General features: G+C 43.8%; 1 protein-coding gene across 1 annotated transcript; it reads right to left on the minus strand.

The window, feature by feature from the left end:
* Positions 1-541: 541 nt before the first annotated feature.
* LOC144599358 (uncharacterized) lies at positions 542-22,321 on the minus strand. The gene is made up of 10 exons (XM_078410148.1): positions 22,241-22,321; positions 17,989-18,147; positions 16,534-16,641; positions 14,185-14,275; positions 13,890-13,961; positions 12,749-12,883; positions 8,383-8,499; positions 7,512-7,700; positions 4,598-4,884; positions 542-805 (listed from the first exon to the last, which is right to left on the minus strand). The coding sequence occupies exons 1-10, from the start codon at positions 22,319-22,321 to the stop codon at positions 542-544; spliced, it is 1,503 nt and encodes a 500-aa protein (XP_078266274.1).
* Positions 22,322-22,873: the final 552 nt, after the last annotated feature.

A 22,873-nucleotide genomic window follows, 5' to 3' on the forward strand; every position in this document is an offset into this window, starting at 1 on the left:
AACTGGTACAGTCAGACCACTACAATCAGATATGCTCTCAATTTCAAATTGAGTGCTATCCCACTCCTACCCTATTCAAACATGCCTGAGTTATTCCTGGGGCTATTGATACTAATTGCGATATATTACAATGATTTTTTTAATGCCCAGTAGTGAATGTTCTGTAGATATTTCTCATCATCTTAGTTTCACAACTTCCTGCTAAGACCAGGTGGCAGAAAATAACTCAACATTTAAAAAAATAATTTTACATATCCATAAGTTAAATTGCACTGATGATGTCAATAAGCAGCTATACATTTCATATAAAATTTAATTTCCATAGTTTCTACTTTTAATGTATTGATTATCATAAGCATGCTCGTGCCAGTGTAAATTCTACATTGTCCTGACATCTATCTCTAATCAGATGTAGTTGGAGGTGAACTTAGAAAGAAATTAAATAAGCACCATTAAACATTTGGCATGAATTGCCGTCTTCCTTTTTGGTAATTTTTTTAACCATTTTGTTTTATCGTGTTGAATTCCAATGCAGTTGAAATCAGTTGTTTTTCAAACAAACTTGACATCTGCTGACACTTTGCCTTTGTAGTTGCTCGGTCTTCAGAGTTTCTGAAGGGACATTTAGTCCGAACTGGTGGTATGGTTGCACAGTTGTCAGCCAGAAGCTGTATTTATCTGAAAAGTAGTGGCAGGTGCCACGTGCCCCTTGGCACTCGATGAATGGTGTCGAGCGGAAATCCTCGAGGCAGCTCCCAGGTGATGTCAGAGACTGACCCCCTCCTTCTGCACCAGATCCAGTAAGCTACAAGAAGGACATAAACAATACTAAACTTCCATGGTATGCCTCACCCCGCGATAATAACCACAAAGTTGGGCAACTGTTAAAGTTTGGTGCATTCTTCAAAAATCAATATAAAACGGCATGCAGAAATTATTATGAAATAACAACAGTAAATGTTGGAAATACTCAGCAGATAAAACAACATCTATGAAAAGACAAACAGTTATCAATTCAGGCCCTTGATCTTTCTATTGCGGGTCCTGAGCCTGAAACGTTCATTCTTTTTCTCTTTCCATCGATACTGCCTGACCCGTTGAATGTTTTCTTCTCTGAGAAAATATTTCCGTACACAATATGTGGCAAAGACAACCAGCACAGATTGAGAATTGAGCATACAGCTGAAACTGCGGGTACTGGGACTGCACCATTCCTTCATCCTTTCAATCAGCTCCAATGTGCTATTCCCCCCCATATGTGCTTAAAATCCTTGCTGAAAACAAATTAAACGTGATACACTGTTACTTGGTTGATGCATTGGATGCCTTTGGATATCGTTGAAAACAGATTCTCCTCTTTGGATAACTTGGCTAAAACTGGCAGAATTGACTTCCTGGATGCAAGTTCCCATTTCCAAATGCCATTCAACACTAGTTTTGGAACTCATACGTGTGGAATCTTGTCTCACTCCTGAGATTTGGAAGTAAGAAGCTGAGTTGTGACCACGTACTGAGAGAGAGGTCCGTATTGAACATAGGAAAAAAACTGCAGATGCTGGTTTAAATCGAAGGTAGACACAAAATGCTGGAGTAAATCAGCGGGTCAGGCATCCAGAGTTACTCCAACATTTTATGTCTACCTCCGTATTGAACATGGTGTCTTTCACATTGGAGTCTATGACCTGTGTCTTGGTGAATATAGTGTGTCTTGCAAAATGTTAAAAATTACCAGATTGGTCATTATCAGAAGTCAGTTTGTAGGGAATAGCAGGGCTAAGGTTCTGTGCTTTTACTTATCTTCTAGCTGCCCTGTCCTGCATTGCTCGAGTTATTATGCTGCCCTTCCTGGAGAATGAAATAAAATCTAATTAAAATGTATAATTGTTCCATGAATAATATAATTAGGGGGGTTAAATTATGTTGTTTAATTGAAGTGATTATTAAAACATACACACAGAAAATAAATATGTGTACAAAAATTACATTTGGTATGAGCATTGATAAGTTATCAAAGCTCATACCACATGTAATTTTTGTACACACATTTATTTTCTGTGTGTATGTTTTAATTTTTGAACTGATAATATTATGCTGTTGCATGGTATTGGTAAATTTGGGAGTAACATTATTGGAGCCCCTCCTTTTAGATCACAATGTTGAGACGGGACACCAGGTGATGACAAAGAATTTAAAAATTCAGCAGGAACGCATACAGCCTCAATGTCTGTCACGCTACCAACAGATTTATATTGTACTTTTTCCAGGAAGCGTCAAAAGATAATCTTTATTCATAGCTTGCACTAAATCATTGTTTGGTACTGAAATTAACTGTTCACGCAACCACTGGTATTGAGTGAGATATGGAAGAACAGCTTTCAGCAGATCATGAAGTAATGCAATAATTAAGCTTCAAGTTTCCCCAATCATTGTGAGCATTAGGAATAGGAATACTTTATTGTCACATGTGACTAGGCACAGTGAGATTTTTTGCTTGCATACACAATGTATACAAATAGCAGCCACTTACAGCGCTGACAAAGTTACAAAGCACGCCGGCTCCCCCTTTTGTTCTTCCCCCCCCCCACAGCGGTTTCCCCACGCAGGGTTCCCATTGTCCTTTGTCCTCCCCCCTCCCCATTGTCCTCCCGCCTCCCCATTGTCCCCTCCTCCCCATTGTCCTCCCCATTGTCCTCCCCCTCCCCATTGTCCTCCCCCTCCCCATTGTCCCCCCTCCCCATTGTCCTCCCCCTCCCCATTGTCCTCCCCCTCCCCATTGTCCTCCCCTCCCCATTGTTCTCCCCCTCCCCATTGTCCTCCTCCTCCCCATTGTCCTCCCGCCGCCCCTTGTCCTCCCGCCTCCCCATTGTCCTCCCGCCTCCCCATTGTCCTCCCGCCTTCCCATTGTCCCCCCGCCTCCCCATTGTCCTCCCGCCTCCCCATTGTCCTCCCGCCTCCCCATTGTCCCCCCACCTCCCCATTGTCCTCCCGCCTCCCCATTGTCCTCCTGCCTCCCCATTGTCCTCCCGCCTATCCATTGTTCTCCCCCTTCCCATTGTCCTCCCCCTCCCCATTGTCCTCCCCCTCCCCATTGTCCTCCCCCTCCCCATTGTTCTCCCCCTTCCCATTGTCCTCCCCCCTCCCCATTGTCCTCCCCCCTCCCCATTGTCCTCCCCCCTCCCCATTGTCCTCCCCCTCCCCATTGTCATCCCCCCTCCCCATTGTTCTCCCCCTCCCCCCTCATGGTGGTCCTCCACGCTCTCATCGACCGTCGCCCGTGGGAAGCCTTATACATCCATACTATAAGTTCACGATCTTTTAGATTTTTTCCCTCTGCAGTTCTCTGACCAATGATACATGTTAGTGTCTCCATTTTGTAAAATTTAAAGAGAGGTTAAAAGCCAAATGTGTAGTTCCCCCCCGCTCTCCACCCTATGAAAATTGTTGAAGCTATGCCTGATGATGCCATCTGCAGTTCCTTTCTACACATATTGCAGAGATAATGCAGCATGAGAAAGTTGAGATCAATAGAAACATAGAATAATAGAAAATAGGTGCAGGAGAAGGCTATTCGGCCCTTCGAGCCAGCACCGACATTCATTGTGATCATGACTGATCATCCACAATTAGTAACCCGTGCCTGCCTTCTTCCCATATCCCTTGATTCCACTAGCCCCTAGAGCTCTATCTAACTCTCTCTTAAATTCATCCAGTGAATTGGCCTGAGAATCCAGAGAATTACACAAATTCACAACTCTGGGTGAAAAAGTTCCTTCTCACCTCAGTTTTAAATGGCCTCCCCCTTATTCTAAGACTATGGCCCCTGGTTCTGGACTCCCCCAGAATTGGGAACATTTTTCCTGCATCTAGCTTGTCCTGTCCTTTTATAATTTTATATGTCTCTATAAGATCCCCTTTCATCCTTCTAAACTCCAGAAATGCCGTTGATTTTTTTTCCAGTGACAAGGATCAAGTTCACTGTGAGTAGGCAGCTTGGTTCTGTTATCCTCTTTAATAATATCAGTGGAAAAAGTAGCTGCCTTGGTGGGTTCATTTCCACAACTGGTTTATAGCAATTGTATACCAAACATATATGAATTAGCTTTATGCTGATACAGGTCCACCATCGATTTTCCTGCACCCTTGACTCCATTGTCTTTCTGGATTATATGTTTTGCCAGACCAACAGAGGTCACGGCCTCCAAGAAGAGTCCAACGGTACTGGAATGGTCCACTGGGTCTGCTCAGGGCTCAAGATACTGGCTCGCAAAATCAGCCTTGGAAGTTGGCTATGGGAACAGATCTGACTGACTGACCCGACTGAGCTGGAGTTCCAGAGCCTGGCCACAGGGGGCTAATTCGACCCGCTGATCGGCAAGGAAGTCCCGATGAGGTTGAGATCGGCCCCCTCACCCGACCTGGACGCCACATTTTCTGGGGGACCTCCGGGGGGGGGGGGGGGGGGGGGGGGGGGGGGGGACAGATTTAAAGTACGCTCTCGTAATTTTCTCTGTATTAAAGGAGGCGCCGGAACCAGTGGCCGGAAAATCGGTGGTGGAGCTGTAACTAAGTACATGACTTATGATAAAGCTCAGCTTACCATCAAGAATGAATATCCAATCCAAAGGCTGATCCATCCTGAGGGGCAAGGGGGGATAGCTTGGTCCTGGCTGTGTACAGCCACCGCGACAGAATGTGCCTCGCAGACAGAACACCTGCTGATGTGAGGCTCTACCTCACCGTCAGCGAGAGGCATCATGGGAAGAGGTGCCGTAGTGGACAGCCAGTAGGATTTGTCGTTTCTAGTGGCATAGTGGCAAACTTCATCAATGCTGCAATATGCAAATGGCACAGTACTGAACATTGGCAGGCAAGAGCCAGCTAGACCTGGGAGAACAGCAAGATTGCAGTGGTGGTTAACAATAACTGTCTGATAAAAGCATCAGAACTAATATTAAATATCCTGAGAGCAAGCCTCAAAATAAGTTGCCAAAATAATAACCAAACAAGTCTCTTTTTACAACCAAACACAGCAACATCTGGGTAAAGAGTATCACTTGTATGCGGGGGTAGAATCAGACACACTCCTGTATGTAGCCCACTGGATACACACTGTTGGAACAGCCCATCACACAGACAGAAACAGATAGACAGGTACACACTCCTCAGTACAGCCCATCGTATACATAGACACACACACATACACATGCATACACACCTACACACATACACACACGCCAGACTCATTCATACCTTGAATGCAACTGATGAGTATGCTTAGCCCTGGCTACAGCCTGTGAAGTGCACAGGGCTGTTTATGGGGAGCTACTTGCCAAGCAAGAGCACACACTCCTATTTCTGTTGTGGGCAATGATGAAGCTTTCAGACTAAGCTGCCTTAGGCTTGGAACAGCAAATCCCTTGAGTCCAAAGTGACTCTTTGTTCCCTGAATATCAATACCACATAGTTTAATGCAAGATACGTTTCTAAGCCATGCAGATGAGAAGAGCTGGACTTCCATCCAGGCTTCATTTTGTCTTAGCTGTTCCAGAGCAGCATTATTTGTGGGTGTTTTGAATGGAGTGGTTTGCTGAACCATTTCTGATGGGAATTAGTTGATCATGTTTTAGTGGTGCTCTGGAATATTAAAGGTAACCAAGGCAAGTTTCATGCTTTTTGGAACACCAGTGAGCCAAGTGGCCTTTTATGACCATCCAATTTATTTATGGTCACTATAACCGATGCAAGGTTTAACTAATAGAATGAATTTGAAGCCAATGATTGTTAGATCTTGACAGTGTCTCTGGATTCCAGGTCAATGTGCTCTTGACCACTCCAGCGTCTTAATGCTAGAGTGAGGTTTAATTGCAGTGTGCTCCATACAAAGGCAGCCTCTCTGCATCCACTGTCATTCAGACCTGAGAACAAGACAAGACTTGAGAGTGCTTGCTGTCTGGGGAAGTATCCATTTGAAGAATTAAAGAGAGGAGAGGAGGGGAGGGAAGAAATTGGGAGAAATCTTCCAATGCAGAGTCCAAGTTAGGTTTGTGATGCAAACCAGTACTGCCACTGCTCAGACAACGTACAAGACTGGGTATTAGTTGCATAAAACCAAGTGCATTTTGAAGCCTGTGTCCAAAGATTTACAACAATAAGAATCAAAGCACAAATGAAACAATAGTAAGATGAACATGTACTGTGGTTTAAAATATCCTGTGATTCCTCAAGCTAAAATTCTCTCTGTTACCCAAGTTATAATGTGGATTCACAATCAGTTGGATCTAAAAAAGATGACCATTGTCACCAGCATTTGTAATATAGAAAGAAATTGAACTGAATTTAAATAATTTATAATTAAGATATTCAGTGATGTCGGAAGGGTGGGGGGAAGTTATTGAAACATGGAGTAGTGAGGAATAAGATGTGAGTTTTAAACTCTAAGCATCAGGTTTCAGTGTAGGTTGGCAAAGGTGGAATTGATGTGGGAGATGTCATGATTGGTGGAGGTCTGGATTTGCTGAAGATTGGAGGGACTAGGGTTAAGGTCTGTCAGAAACGGTCATGTCTAAAGGCATGGATGAAATAGGATGGTTAGGGAGGTAAAAGTAAGCAGGAATTGTGGGAAAGAAAACTGCAGATGCTGGTTTAAATCGAAGGTAGACACGAAATGCTGGAGTAACTCAGCGGGTCAGGCAGCATCTCGGGAGAGAAGGAATGGGTGAGGTTTCGGGTCGAGACCCTTCTTCAGACTTCTTCTGAAGAAGGGTCTCGACCCGAAACGTCACCCATTCCTTCTCTCCAGAGATACTGCCTGACCCGCTGAGTTACTCCAGCATTTTGTGTCTAAGCAGGAATTGTGATGGTTTAAGACATAGGATCAGATGTCGGGTGCCTATCCCAGGTGGTTAAGATTGTGCATAATTTGAGATGGGAGTTGGAATCAATAGTAAAGGTATGGATCAGATGATGAGGGCCAAAATACATGCGGAATAAGCTTATATATTTCACAAACATTTCTCACCTCTGATTTGTGTTGCAAGAAATCTCAGTTCTATTGAGAATTATGCCAATTGATTATGGTGTATTAAATGTTTCACAGTGACATTAGTAATACATCTTCCCTAAATATCAGTTTCTTTGAAAGCGGATTCTGATTTACCAGATCTCCCTGTGACTAGGGTAGGCTTCTTCCGGGTGCTCCGGCTTCCTCCCACATCCCAATGATGTGCAGGTTTGTATGTTAATTGCTCCTTGTGTGTCGGGAGTGAATGTGAATGTGGGATTACATAGAACTAGGGTGATGGGTGATTGATGGTCAGTGTGGACTCAGTGGGCTGAAGGCCAGTTCCCCTGCTGTATCTTTTCCCTGCTGATCATATGAAGCTGGATGTGGCCTGGCCAACACTTTGGCTACTATCATTTGCAAATATACCAACGTTAGTAGGCATCTGAGGGATGCCAAGAACAAAATTGAAGAAAGGGCAAGACGGTCGTACTAAAAATCTTAAACTTACCAAGATCTTGACTGTGAGACTTCCCCTGGCCCTCCAGATAAAGCAAACTGTATCCTTCCCAAAGGCTTTGCATGTTTTGAGGACATGCAGGTATTCTTTCTGACTGGCTGTGCACCACAATCAGAAACCCACCAAGGGTGGGAGTGTAAAGTCTCCGATCTCCTGGTGGCCCTTGTTCTCCAGGAGGACCTAAAGTAAAGGACAAAAATATCATGTCAACGGTAGCACTTCTGCATGAAAACTGCTTGAAGATGAGCAAATGGTAATAGATTTTCTGGACTCGGATATATCGGTTCCGATTTTGAAAGTACTTTGGAATTAATCCCTGAGGAATTGCCTCTTCTTCTTTTGCTTTGTAGAGACCATATTACTGTGCCAAGGTGTTAGTGAAACTATGGCCAATTCAACCACGTAAATTGCTGGGATGACAGGACTCATGTGGACCATGAACACATGGAAATGGAAGAGTTGGACCAAAGCTAATGTAATTCTAAGCTGCCAGCGAGCATTTCTTAATTTGTGGTGAGTTGAAATGGTTGATCCATTTCATACTCCTGTCTCGTTCACTCCTGGGAATTTAAAGGGGAAAACTAATATTGCAACTGGATTCTTCCACTAATTCTCTAAATTCCTCGGCAGCATCCACATCTTACCCCCTGCCACCTCTCTCCACTTCCCTGCAATTGGAATCCATTCTTTCTGCTGTTGGAGCCAAACCCTTTACCACAAGAGGATTTCAGCAGATGATTCAGCAGAATGACAGTTTATAAAAAGGGAAAGAGAATGGTCTCGGAGAATTTGTTTTTATAAAATGAATCCTGCTGAGAATCTGCTGTATAAAATGAACAATGAATACGAATTTGTTTCTCACCTTGGTCTCCAGTGATTCCACGTCCCCCAGGTTTGCCGGAGTCTCCAGGAGGTCCAGTGGGACCGAGTGGGCCGTGGTAACCCGGCTGGCCAGCTTCGCCTTTGTGCCCCTTGGGACCTGTGGATGTGCAGAGAATAACCATTTCCACATATGTCCAAGGCTTGTTGGAATATTGATCATTTTCAGGTAATTGAACTCTGCTTTTTTTTTCAACTTTGTAAAATAACACTTTTAGCAGCGATTTTGAAATAAATAATAATTTTATTGAATACCAGAATGGAAAAAAAAAACTGATGAGAAAATATTTGCATTAGTCTATACAATTGTACATGAGTGTGTGTGTCGTGTGTGAAAGCTTATCTGAGAGTGAGAGTGTGACGATATGGGAGTGTAAGAGCATGTGGAAATATATAATTGTGTACAAGTGTGTGCATGTGTTTAAAAGTGTGATTGGTTGGATATGTATGTGTATGTACAAGGGGTGTTGTGTGTGTGTGCAGGTGGGTATACACAAAGGAGGAAGAGGGTTTTGTTTCCAGAGCGTAAGGGTTTGTGTGTGCACAAATGGAATATTTTGTTACTTGATGCATGTGTGTGCGTGGCTGTTGCAAGTTGCTCAAGTACCTAGGGAAAAAACAGGACTCTCCAACAGGACTTCTAAGCTAAGATAAGGATGAATCAAGAAGGTAAGCGAAGTGGTTGATAAGGCAGAAGCTCTTATTTAGTTCAAATGCAGATAAAATGAGGGGAAATGGATTTTTACTTGGAAGATAGAAAATAGCAATCAGAAAATAATAGCCAGAGAACAACGTTAAAAGTATACCTTGAAAACGCTTGGGCTGCAATCCTGGAAAGATCACACAGTACTGGAGTAACTCAGCGGGTCAGTCAGCATCTCTGGAGTACATTGATTTTTGGAATTTTTGGTGTAGACCCTTCTTCTGATCTGAAGAAGGGTCTACACCAAAAATGTCAAATATCCATGTTTTCCAGAGATGCTGCCTGACTCGCTGAGTTACTCCAGCACTTTGTGTCCTTTTGTATATTAACCAACATCTGTAGTTCTTTGTTTCTACATTTGGGCTGCAATCCTGGTAGTTGGTCAAAATTGCAACTTTCATTTTACATGCATTCATTCATAGAATCTGGACATCATTGTTAAAACCAACATTTGATGGCCATTCTTAATGACTCCATTAATGGATCTGTATTTGAATACCAGCCAGACCAGATAGTGATGGCAAATTTCCTCTCTGATGTTCATGATATTCATGAACTCACTGGAGGTTTGCAACGATCCAGTTATTTCATATTTACTATACTGACTAGATTTAACTCCAGATTTATTAATTTACTTGCATACACATTCCCCAGCTGTGGTGGTGTGATTCAAACACACATCTGCATGAATGGTCCAGACTTCTGGCTCTGCTAGTCTGGTAATGTAACCATGATGCTACCACACCACATCAAGACGTTCTTTTCAATTTGGACTTGATTGGAATCCACTATGTCAGTCGCAGGGTAGCTCAGGTGGGAAATCTTAGCAGATTTTCCAATGGCCTGTAATGCCTGTGCCATGCTCTTTGATCGATTGTGAGCCTGAGGGCAGATTCCCACAGGCAACTCAGCACCAAGGCAGACTGGCACACAGTACAATCTCAGCATAGACAGCCCACTGCAGTCACAGAACTGCCAGCGAAACCTCACTCTGGGCACTCAAAGATGGCAATGTGGTTGGGGGAATGTATTTAGAACACCCAAAGAAAATCAGTACCATTTGGAACACATGGAATAAAAGCTAAAACCATTTGTTAAAAAAGTTAAAATTTTGATTTTTAAATATATATATACATATAATTTGTAATGGCATACTCAGACCAAAAGTCCTTTCAACTCATTAGCACCTTCAATCAATCAATTAATCAATTTATTCATTTATTTTAGTCACCTATTCATTTGACTGGACAGTTGGCAATTGACCCAGTGTGGCCTCATCAAGTCAGCTTCCCATCCAGAGGTCATCAAGTTCTAATGCTCTTGTGGGTTCCATGAAGAGTATATTGGTGCAAAAACATCACAACTACTGTTGGGAAGGTGCAAGTTGCCACAGTTGGCCTTTCTGTCCACCAGTGCTAGAGGGCAAAATATCTGCATAGATACTTAGGTGTAAACCCCTGGATGAATGCTGGCATTGGGTCTGAAAATCTACTCAATTACTTCAAATATTCCACCGATGCTGTACCACCAAAGTCTCTGGAAAGCGGGCAGCATTAGGTTTTGTATATGTGCACTACAGAAATTTGACTTGACACACTACAACGATAGGTTAGTTGGCCTCTGTAAATTGCCGCTATTATGTAGGGAGTGGATGTGAAACCATAGAGCTAGTGTGAAAGGGTGATCGATGGTCAGTGTAGACTCAGTGGGGCGAAGGGCCTGTTTCAATACTGTATCTTTGAATTAATCAGTCAATCCTGAGGGAGTGAGTTCTGTAGTTTGACTGAGCCACTAACCAGAGCCTCTCTCAGGGGACGTAAAGATTCAATTTTTTTTTAAATAAACAAGTGAGGGTGATCTTTAGGGTTTCTTTGCTCTTGACTCTCGATTATCTAATCCCCCCCCCCAAACATTACGAAAGGCTACTTGTTTGATCATTATTATATCACCCTCCGTGGAATCTTGCCATGCAAGAGATTGTGTACGACATCTCCCACATTATTACCCATGTTTCTACAATAATAAATTGGTTTGAAAATAGTGGTGGAAGCAGACACGACAGTGTTGTTTAAGAGGCAGTTAGACAGACATGTGAACATGCAGGAAGTTGGAATTAGTTGTATTTGGCATCATGTTCAGCATCGTGGGCCCAAAGGTCTGTTCCCGTGTTATACAGTTCTATGTAAATGCTTTGCAAAATGTTATGGTCATGCAAAGCACTGTACAAATGCAAATCTTTCTCCCTTCATGTGCTTCCCAACTGCTGATTATGCAGGTCCCCCTCCCTCATGAAAACATAGATAATGTATTCACTCAGAACCTTAAACCTAAACCCCCAGTGAAATATTGATTAGTGCAGTGGAATATCCAGAATCACATATTAATTACAGATATTCCACTTACAATCATTTGGTACCATGAATAGTGTGTTTTCAGCAATGGCTTTTTATTGTTTTTAAAAGAGTGCAAAATAAACTAGTAAAACTCGGATTAACCAAAACGAAGGAAGGCAACATGTAATAATGTGGTGATCATACCTGCCTGAACTACCTTCTCCGGCAGCTCATTCCATACACCCACCACCCCTTGTGTAAAAAAAGTTACCCCTCGAGTTCCTATTAAATTTTTCTCCCCTCACCTTGAACCTATGTCCTCTGGTTCTTGATTCCCCTACCCTAGGCATTTACCCGATCTATTCCTCTGATGATTTCGTACACCTTTGTCAGATCATCCCTCATCCTCCTGCGCTCCAAGGAATAGAGTCCCAGCCTGCTCCTCTCCCTATAGCTCAGACCCTTGACTCCTGGCAACATCCTCATAAATCTTCTCTGCACCCTTTCCAGCTTGACAACATCTTTCCAGTAACATGGTTCCCAAAACTGAATGCAATACTGTAAATCTTACATCTTATATAACAGTAACATGACCTCCCAACTTCTATACTCAATACAGACCTACATTTTTTAATTCAACAGGGCCTCACCAATGTCCCCAGCAGCATCTTAAGTACACGGGCTGTTCTGTATCGAGGTATTTAATCTCTACTGAAACCATTTTAACCCTGCTGACATTTGAGAGCCAAAAGGAACTCACTAGAGGTCATGTCATATGAGAGATCCAAGACAGTGAGTCCTTGGCTTCCATTTCCTCAGTAGGTCAACGTCATCTCAAAATCACATGTGGCAGACGTGGACAAGTGACATACAAATGGAAGTTAAACCCATCAAATATGTGACTGCGTCGATCAGGAATGGACAATGGAACACCAAATGGAACAATGAGAATGGTAAGTGCCTTGATTATGCTGCCAGGGGTGATGGTGTAAGCAGATACAATCATGGTATTTAAGAGGCTTTTAGATAGACACTTGAATATGCAGGGAAAGGAAGGATATGGATTATGGTGTGAGCAAAAGGGATTAGTATGGTGCAAATATCTGGCTTCCACTTCTCAGCGTAGATTTTAACTGGTGCTCGAGAGTCACATCAGATGACCATGTTGGAGGAGGGTTGATGGGAAATTTCAACATGGTTGCTCTTTTGCTTCCTCTACCCTCTGTTGAGCATTGCCAACAATATGCCTGCCCTCAATTGTACCAAGATTTGATCACTTCCCACAGAGTGTACGCTTCAAAAGTGGGTGGTACCTGGCTGGCCGCGGGGACCAGAAAAGCCCGAGGATCCTGGTCTTCCGGGAGATCCAGGTGGTCCTGGTGGTCCAGGGTCTCCTTGGTAGACACTTTTGTTAAACCCGTCATCAAAAATACTAGAACCAGGTGGGCCTGCAGATCAATCAACAAACAAGTATGTTTACAGGCAAGGTCATCTAAGGAGCCCAGAATCATCAGCATTCAAACACACAAATAAGAACAAACGCTTTTAAAGATCAGAGGATTTTCAAAAAATCTAGAGCAGTTTGTCGTGCAACAATAGGGAGTAATAATTAGTTTAGTTTAGTTTATTTAAGTTTAATTTGGTTTTGCTTATTATTGTCACATGTACCGAGGTACGGTGAAAAGCTTTTTGATGTATGCTATCCAGTCAGTGAAAAGACTAATTGCAATCGAGTCGTCCCTATTGTACAGATACAGGATGACGGGAATAATGCTTAGTGTTCAAGATGAAGTCTTGTAAAGTCCAATTAAAGATAGTGCTTAATACATAAATTGTGGCTTTTGCAGATTTTTTTTTGGTGGGGTGAGGGGAGGGGCATGGCTTATTTAGGGAATTTTAAGTAAACTCCCAGTGTTGGCTGCAATGCTGTTAACCTAATCTGCCTGACTGGAAATGCATCGGATCAGATGGCTCGCTGCTTTTGGTGCCCCAACTCCACTTTGTTTTACACTGAGTAGTGTTAGTTGAACTGTAAAAAACAGTATTCCAGCCAACACTGGGAATTTGCTTAAATTTCCATAAATAAGTCTTGCACACTCCCCAAAATTTGCAAAAGCCAGTTGGTGCATTAAGCATCGGCACTGCTGGAAATGCACAGCAATAGAGAGGGACACAGATAGTGCCTGAAATGTCAATACTATATCTTCCACCACAGAGACTGCCACATTTTGCCAAGTATTTCCTCCATTTTTAATTCAGATTTCAAGCTTTCGCTCAATTTGTTCAGCAGAATACAGAATTGACGAATGCATTAAAACCGGATTTGAAACCTGCCCAGACTGCACAATGTAGGAATAACTTGACTTAAAATACCAATCGTGTTTTCAAATACAGTATCTGAGTGGCCTGAAGAATTCCTGCCACTGTAACCTCCTCCAGCTTCCCAACCTTTACATCTCTGGAACTCCTCCAATGTTGCCTTGTATTCCATCATTTTAACTGCAGCACCAGTGGCCAGGTCTTCATCTATCGAGTTGACAAGTTTTGGAATTATCCAAACTTCTCTCAACTGTCTCAAGTCTTAAATAAACTCTTTTGCAGCACCCTATCATGCCTGGAATAATACTCACTACCTTAGTGTGAACTTCCGTTTGATTACGCTCCTGTGGAGGTGCCGTGGAATTTATCTCGCTGCGCCAAAAGAACAAGCAAACTGCAAGTTGTTGTATAATCACTCATGGTGGCTTACCTTGATCACCTGAGGAGATAACAAAGTCCAGCACCATCGGGAAGCGCGGCATGAAAATCAAAGTAAAGAAGGAATTAATGCAAACACACGGCTGAAAGCATTCAAGGTTTTCACCCATCACTGGGTTAGACAAACATCTGATGTGCCAGGCCTTGTTTTCCGGGCTGGAATTATTTGTCTACATCTCCCAAGCTCACACACTGACTAGTTCTGGATATGGACAGAGATCGTGCTGACCAAAGCATCTCAATCTCCATCGGCATGATCCGAGCAGCAGCAGAGCCTCCGTTATGCTGGGAATAGCTGACTTTTGATATTTAAAGACATTTGAACAGGTTCGTGAATAGCAAAGGTTTAGAGGGGGTATGGGCCAAACGCAGGCAGATGGGTCTAGCGTGAGGCTGGGGAATCTTGGTCAGCAAGGGCAAGTTGGGCCAAAAGGCCTGTTTCCATGCTGCATGATTCTAAGACTATATGACTTAATCTGGAATAAATCACCATTGTGACAATTTCTGGGACGATTCACTTTGATGGGAAATTTAGACGGGGCACCAGTACGTCACCCTGGTAGCCATGATATTCAATGGTTCTTTGTTTTTTTATAGGTGACTTTAACATTGGTGCTGCACAGGACACCATCATTCCACATATAGTGCTACTGATGGTAGGCCATCCCAAAAACAACATGGCCCTGATCTCAGGGTGCCAACCGTAGAGACCTGTACATAAGAGACCGTTGTCGATCCTCAGGCCTCTGTGGAGTCTCTGGTGGTGCTACTTGAATAAATAACCGAGAGAGAGCTACCAATAAAACCTAACTATCAACCTCTCCTAAAGCCTGTTGCGTGAAATCAGCCACAGAGTGGTGATGGTGGGAGGCTGGTGATTGAGAATGGGAAGGCTTGTAATGGTACCAATAGGTGGGCTGTTTGGGAGATTGGAAAACCTCGATTTAAGACTTACAACGTGTAAAAAGTCAAACTACATGGTGCATGCAGTTCTTGAAAGAACCATCACGCTTATACATTACACCCATGACATTGCCTTTCCTCCACCACCAACCAGCCCTCCATTCCCAATATTCCCATCTTCCAACATGCCGGCTTCCCTACTCCTCTTTCTCCTTCAAAGTGGCTCCCGATCCCCCCCCCCCCCCCTCTCCTGATGCCACTCCAGTTTCCCCTCCTATCTTGATACTGCTGCCGATACCTCTCTCTCTCTCTCTCTCTCTCTCTCTCTCTCTCTCTCTCTCTCTCTCAATGCTGTTCCTTATTCCCTTTCATTCAACGTGACTCACAATATCTCCCCCCCCCACCCAATTCAGCTCCCAATAAGTCCTACGTTCTCCCGACGCAGCTCCCAATGCCTCTTCTCCCGATACTGCCTTCAATCCTTCCTATCCAGTCCTGATGCTACTCTTGATGCCCTCCTCTCCCGATGCCTGTCCCAACCCACACCGCTCATTAATCTTGCTCCCAATCTTCCAAGCCCCATGCCTATTTACACATTCCCTCCCCATTCCCAATCCCAATCCACCCAACCCAGCTCCCCACTATCACCACTCAGTGGCTGATTTCCCGAGGCCTACTTTGGGAGAACTATACTGGATGGCACATTGTCAAATCCAAACTTGTCCCTTGGCTGTGTTTTGTTTACAACTAGCAACTGGTTTTTGATGCAGTGGAACGGGAATGGTTTTGGTCACCGATGTTCTGCTCATTGTCCCACCACATCAAAGCCATTGTAGCTTGCACTACAGATTCCAGGCCACTGGGTATTATGGGCAGCATAGTGGTAGAGTTGCTGCCTTACAGCATCAGAGACCTGGGTTCGATCCTGACTATGGGTGCTGTCTGTACAGTTTGTGTTTTCTCCCTGCGTCTGCATGTGTTTTCTCTGGGTGTTCCAGTTTCCTCCCATACTCCAAAGTCATGTATGTTTGTAGTTAATTGGCTTCAGTAAAATGGTAACATTGTCTCTAGTGTATGTAGGATAGTGTTAGTGTACGGGGATCGTTGGTCGGCGCAGACTCGGTGGGCCGAAGGGCCTGTTTCCACGCTCTATCTCTAAACTCAACTAAACCAAAGGTAGAGATGATGGGATGGGTCCTACGAGCACCTGAATATTGTCAGCTTTTTAATAATTTGGGGGAAATCCTGTGGGAATTAACACTGAGTCCAGCCAAATATAAACTTTTGACTGACCCCTTGATTTTTCATGCTTTGTCAAGTAAATATTGAATGCATTATCTTCAGATATTGAGTGCGTTATCCGAAGAATCTGTAGCTTTTACTGATATATTATTCCATTCAATTTATACTTTCATCAACTGATTGAAAAGTAACTTACCTTGAGTGCCCTTGGGACCTGGACAACCCCGTTCACCTCGATCACCTGGCCACCCCAAAGGTCCATCGAGCCCATGGAAGCCAGGAAGCCCCTGCTCTCCTGTTTCACCTGGGCAATAAACAAAAAGATACCAGAGTTGGAGTCTGCATCATGAAGTGCAAGATAAAAAGCAATCATTTTGTTCTTTAAAAACAACTCTTGTAAGGGGGGGGTGGGTGAGGGGGGATGAGAGGGTGGGAGGGAGGGGAGGGGAAGGAGGGGGGGGAGGGAGAGAGGGAGAGAGGGAGGGAGGGGGAGAGGGAGGGAGGGCGAGGGAAAGAGGGAGGGGGGAGGGAAGGAGGGAAAGGGAGGGGAGGGAGAGGGTGGGAGGGAGGGGAGGAAGGAGAGAGGGGGGGGGGGAGAGAAAATGTGAACCCCATACTAAGAGTGAGTACATCTTTGAATGCAGTTGGACAGATAATGTGTGTGAAGTTGTTTGGCTCTGGTGAGAGTGAAATGCTAGTTTGAAATTCAGCTCGTGGCTTTCAGCTTAAACACAGATGCAAGGAAATGCAGGGAACCCTTGCACCATGTTAGGTGAACTAACTCAGCTGTCATCAATTCTCAATCTATCTGCATAAGGAAAAGATTACTTAAAAGATGGAAAAATACTCCACTAAGTGCTGGAGTAATTCAGCAGGTCAGGCAGAACCTCTGGAGGACGTGGATGTGTCACGTTTTGGGTCAGGACACTTCTTCCGACTAGTCTAACTGTAACTGAGGCAGAAGAAAGGTCCAACCCAAAACATCAGCTATCCATGTCCCCTCTCCCCCTTGTTTTCCCTGAACTCTATGGCAGCTTTTCGGCAGCTGTCTACCGTGACCACGGAGAGTATCTGACACATCTCCCACTGCAGCGGCCATTTTTTCTAATAGCCCAGTTAAGAACCACACTGGTCCTGTTTGAGTTTACAATACTGTATGGAAAAACAGTATCTTAATCTCCTATGCCCCTTTACCAAGTGCAATGACTTGTATGGAGAATTTAACAGGTATCATCACCCTGAACAGTGTGTGTTCAACACAACTAAAGAGGGTGAAATCCAATCTTTAACAAGAATAAATGGTGAAAGCCAGAAGTACTGTGGGTCCAAAGTCTTTGCATTTGTCTCTTAATTTCCCTCCAAAATTGATTAGAAAACCACTCAATTCAGGAAAGTAGGGCTGACAAATAAAACACCGTATGGAAATATAGGAAGCTGTGAAATATTTGCAGCAAAGAGAATGGGGTTGGGATGTGATATCGGGATGTGATATATTGGCCAAGAAAGTAATGGTTGGTTGTTTACCAAAAATCTGAATCTACAAACCATTACCAATGTGTGGAAGAATGAATATTGGATTTTTAACCTTTTCATGTGGCATATTTTCATTTGCCACAAGACGATCTTACCAAAGATGTTAGATTTGAAATACCTTTTGGACCTGGTGGCCCCGCAAAGCCAGGAGGTCCACATGGACCCCAGCCGCCTGGCGGTCCATGAGCGCCATGTTCTCCCATTGCACCTGGTTCTCCTGGATCCCCTTGTAACGTGATATCAGGGAGCCCGGGATCACCTGGAAAACCAGGAGGACCTGCGAAGAAAGATAAAGTGATTGAATGCGGAAAATTAAGCAGATAATCTGAGTATGTAATGCAAACTCTACTGGTCCCATTTAATACCATGAACAGGGAACACGGAAGGTGCTATAATTCTTCCTGATTACTGAAGCAGTCTGAGTCCTACTCCTGGGTCCTACACCTGATCCAATAGCTTTACAAGGCCAATTCTTGTAGCAGTACAAAGCCATGCGGAATGTATATCGATTAGAGAGTTTCATCCAGAAGGAGAAGAGGGATAGACTTGGATTGTTTTCTCTGGAACTTCGGAGGTTGAGGGAAAACTTTATAGACGTATATATAAAATGATGAGAGGCAAAGATAGGATAGACAGTCAGTACCTTTATCCCAGGTTGAAAATATTCAACGCTAGAGGGCATAGCTATAAGGCAAGGTGGAGAAAGTTTAATGGAGATGTGTGGGGCACGTTTTTTACACAGAGTGTAACTGAGGCTTGGAATGCGTTGCCAGGGGTGGTGATGGAGGCAGATACTATAGTGACGTTGAAGAGATTTTTAAGATAGGAACATGGAAGTGCAGAGATATGGATCATGTACAGGCAGATGAGATTAGTTTAATTTGGCATCATGCTCGGCACAAACATTGTGGGCTGCAGGGCCGTTCCTGTGCTGTTATGTTCTATGTTTCATGTATCGGCCTTGATCATCGGCAGAAATTTGATGAGGAACGTACAAAGCCATTTCCGCTAGTGTCACAGTCCTAAGCCGAGATTCCAAACCTCTCAACCGTTCCAATTTGTACGACTAGGCAGACTTACGGACCACAAAAATGGACGACCCTAATAACACGTGGGTAGCCTGTATAAAGAATCTCTTCAGGAATGGACAGATGCAACAAAATAAATTAGAACATTGGAAGAAAGTAGAGAGAGTGCACAATCTAGAAGCTGACAAATATAGAGGATGGCTACAGAGGAGAGAAGAATTGGGTGCTCATAGGAGGAAATCTCAAATGAATGTACCATGCCTAATGGGTGGAACTGGCCTTCTTCCTCCTGACACAGATGCTGTTTACTGCAGCCAATGCCCAAGTTCCTGATGCCAACAGCTGGGAACTAAGCAGTACATTCCCTCTACTTTCTTGAATTTCATGCTGTCAAAAAGGTGCTCGTCCTCTGAAGTCACCCTACATTATGCTAGCTGATACGTCCGTTTTACATCCCAAACATATAAAAACTACAATTCCAACTCAGTAAAAACGTAGTGCATATTTCCAAATGGCCAGCAGAGGGCAGAAGATCCCAGGGAAGAACCAAGAGGTATTTCACTATCTCTGTTGCAAAGATAATTGTCATCATGGAAATATCTGCCATTCATTGTTCAATCTCAGCCTACCCCTTATTCCCCTGTCATCCTCAAAAAAGCATTTCTAGTTCTATAATATCTTCTAAACCTGACTGCATTATAATTCTTGGGCTGTGAAAGCCTCTTTCTTGCCGTGATTAACTTTAGACTCAATCATTGTAAAGTTTTGCAGAGCTGGCTTCCCATTTTCACCTTCCCTAAACTAGAGTTCACCTGAAATGTTGCTGCCTTGTCAAATTCGTAGCAGGACCCATCAGTGCTCACCTTGTTGACCTACTTTTGTTCACAGTTAAGTGAAGCTTGTTTGTCAGGTTTGGATACTATTCATGTCACAAATATTGGGGGAAACATTCAAAAAACTTAAGGGCCTGTCCTACTTAGGCGATTTTTTAGGCGACTACAGGCGACCAGGCTGTCACCACACGGTCGCCAGGGTGTCACCTGTATGGTCGTGAGTCGTCTCCAAAGAGTCGTAGCATCTTTCTGGTCGCTGCTGCACTTTCAGAATGTTGAAAAAATTTAGGCGGCAGTGGGTTTGACGCCAATGAGCGTAGCTTGACATATCCTGACGTAGGTGCTGGCGTAGGTTGTCGCCAGGTTGTCACCAGGTGACGTAGGTTGTCACCGGGGCTGACTTCGGTGAATTCCATTGGCGACTACCGACGTCAACCTAAGTCAACCGGCGACAGGTACCGGCGTCAAAACCGGAGGCGAAAATGGCGTGAATTGTCTTCAGTTGTCGCCGACAGGGTGGTAGCTTGTCGCGGGTGGACGTAGGTTGACTTCGGTTGTCGTAGGGTGTCGCCTGTGTGGTCGTAGGTTGTCGTAGCTGCGGTTGTAGGTGGACGTCCTACTCGTGACGATTGGGTCGCCGGTTTTCGGTAGGTTGACGTCGACTAGGTGGTAGGTTGTCGTAGCTTGTCGTAGACATTGTCGCAGGGAGGGGTCCAGTCGCCGGGCTTTCGGCGACCTGCTACGACTATGACAGTCATCGGCAGTCGCCCTTAAAAATCGCCTAAGTGGGACAGGCCCTTTTAGTCATAAAGATAGGTCTCAAGGAACATTGCGATTCACGCACAAATATTGTACATGTTCCATCCGCGGACACTGCAGGTATTACTATGAACCAAGAAACATGAACTGCTAGAACTTGTCCATCTTGCTCACTCCACTCTTGAACTGCCATGCACAAATGCACATTTACTATACATACATGACATTTAGTTATCAACACTACAAGCATACTTGTTCTCATTTCGCTCTTCCCTTTTCCTTTCTTGCTCTGTGACCTCTTCCAGCCTTGCTCTTCCTCATATATCTGTTATCCAAATCTGATCCATGGTGTATGCCTGATTTTACTTCTGTACCATGGCTCAGATCGTCAAGTCTGGTATTTCTTCTCCACATCTTTCTCCCCCTTTACAGTATTCTCTAAAATGTACCTCTGACCCAGGCGCCTGCAACTTGCTGCAATAGTTCCCCAAGTTTATTTTGCAACGCCCCAATGTTGTGGCCTGGGAATGTTTATCATGCTGTGCGTCTATTGACACAAAGGTTTGAAAGACTTGAAGAAGAGCAATGAAATGTTCCTTTTTGTGCATTGTAGCACCTGTATAAGGAAGGGATTGCAATTGGGTTTTAATTACTTACTAGACCAAGTGGACCCGTTGGGCCCAAACCTGTCCTGCATTGGTGCAACACCCTCTCCTCCCCCCTCCCCCTTCCCCCCTATTCCCCTCCACACCTTCCCTCCTCCCCTCCCTCTCCCTCCCCCTCCCCTCTCCTCAACCCCCTTATCCTCCATCCTTCCTCCTCGCCCCCTCCACCCCCCTCCCTCCCTCTTCCCTCCCTAGGAGATAGATTTAAACTTTAAAATGTGAATAACATTAAAAATATAACACCGATTTCAATAAAACTACTTGCATTACCATTAAAGCAATGACGGTGAGTAAGGTGGGCCTAAAATTGTCACGCTATCGTGTACCGTTTTAGCTGTAGTTCGATCACAAACAAACAAACAAACGAACGAGAGTTTTAGTATATAGATTTGCAAAGTAAAAAGGAAAGCAAGACATCATACATTATGTTTGTGCCTTAGGGGATACACATCCTTTCTCCTAAAGGTGTCACAGAAAATTCCAATCATATAGTATGAAGAAACTCTGAGTGAGAAAGATGGACCTCAACCAGTGTAGCTGCAGAGAAAATCAATCACCAAAATGTCTATATAAGGTACACAGAAACACAACTGTCTCTCCCTATTCCTCACCATTCATCTGAAGGAATAATCCAGAATAACTAAAACAGTTCACAATGACTGGAGCTCATCGATGTAGTATTAACACATTCTAATTTTATCCAAGTTTGCTGGTCAGGAAACCCATAAGATTAAATGGAATGACATTTTACACAATGTTACTCAATTGATTTCAATAAAAACAAAAGTAATTGCTATATACTGTAAAGCCAACATTGACCTGTTCCATTGTATTTTTTTAACAGGAGAGTTGGGTTAAATACGTTCCCATTTATTTGAAAGCAATTAATTATCCAACTCATCTATCAAAATTTAAGTTAGTATTCAAAAAATCTTTGAATTGTCTGTACGGCACTGTCTTGGCAAATGCTCTCCTACCTGGTGGACCATCAAAACCTGGTAGACCATCACTTCCCTGAGGTCCGTGAGATACTATATTGCAGGTTGATCCTCTTGGGCCGGGAGATCCACGTGGTCCACTCACACCTGTAATGTCAATTCAAACTTACTGATGGCATTGAAGCAATGGTCCCAGTCATTAAAGTACTCAGAGAAAGGCTGCGTCATTGTTACAGATTTTGTATTTGGACAAGAGAATGTTTTGGAATACAGCCACTGATAAATCTGTTGTATTCGAAGTTTTCAGGAGCATCGAAAGTAATTTTAATCTGAAACTGATTGTTAAAGATGATGGTGCCACTCGTGCTTGGGTTGTGTATTTGCAAAAAATAGTTCTGGAATCTCCATGTAAAAGGAGTTACCTGGATGCATAACTATAAGACATCTACAATGCAACATTTGAGGCCACCTGAACAAAATTTATTCCCACCTCCAACGGTTATGGATGACACTCGCACAGACAGAGGCATGGCTGAACTGGAGAGCTGAGGTCTGCTTCTGGATGAGTTACAGGGACATAGTTGCCTGCTTGATGCGAGGAAGTCCATGCTGAATTGTTGGGAGATTTACATAAGGAAGCGCTGTTTGAAATGTTGTTCACTCTCACCACTCCCGCTGATATCTTCAGGGGCACTGACCGTATAACCAACCACCACAATAAGCTTCTCAACCCCAGGACATGCACAAATGATGAATCCTATCACCTGTCTCACCCACTGA

Source organism: Rhinoraja longicauda, chromosome 13, assembly GCF_053455715.1.
Source record: "Rhinoraja longicauda isolate Sanriku21f chromosome 13, sRhiLon1.1, whole genome shotgun sequence".
Classification (NCBI taxonomy): domain Eukaryota; kingdom Metazoa; phylum Chordata; class Chondrichthyes; order Rajiformes; family Arhynchobatidae; genus Rhinoraja; species Rhinoraja longicauda.

Bases quoted from the DNA above. Each gene is read 5' to 3' on its own strand.
- LOC144599358 (XM_078410148.1), bottom strand. From the start codon at position 22,321: ATGACGCAGCCTTTCTCTGAGTACTTTAATGACTGGGACCATTGCTTC. The intron at 13,962-14,184 runs GTAAGCCACCAT...TCAACTCGATAG, and splicing joins TATCTCCTCAGGTGATCAAG to ATGAAGACCTGGCCACTGGT. The intron at 8,500-12,748 runs GTACCACCCACT...GCACATCCACAG, and splicing joins TGGTCCCCGCGGCCAGCCAG to GTCCCAAGGGGCACAAAGGC.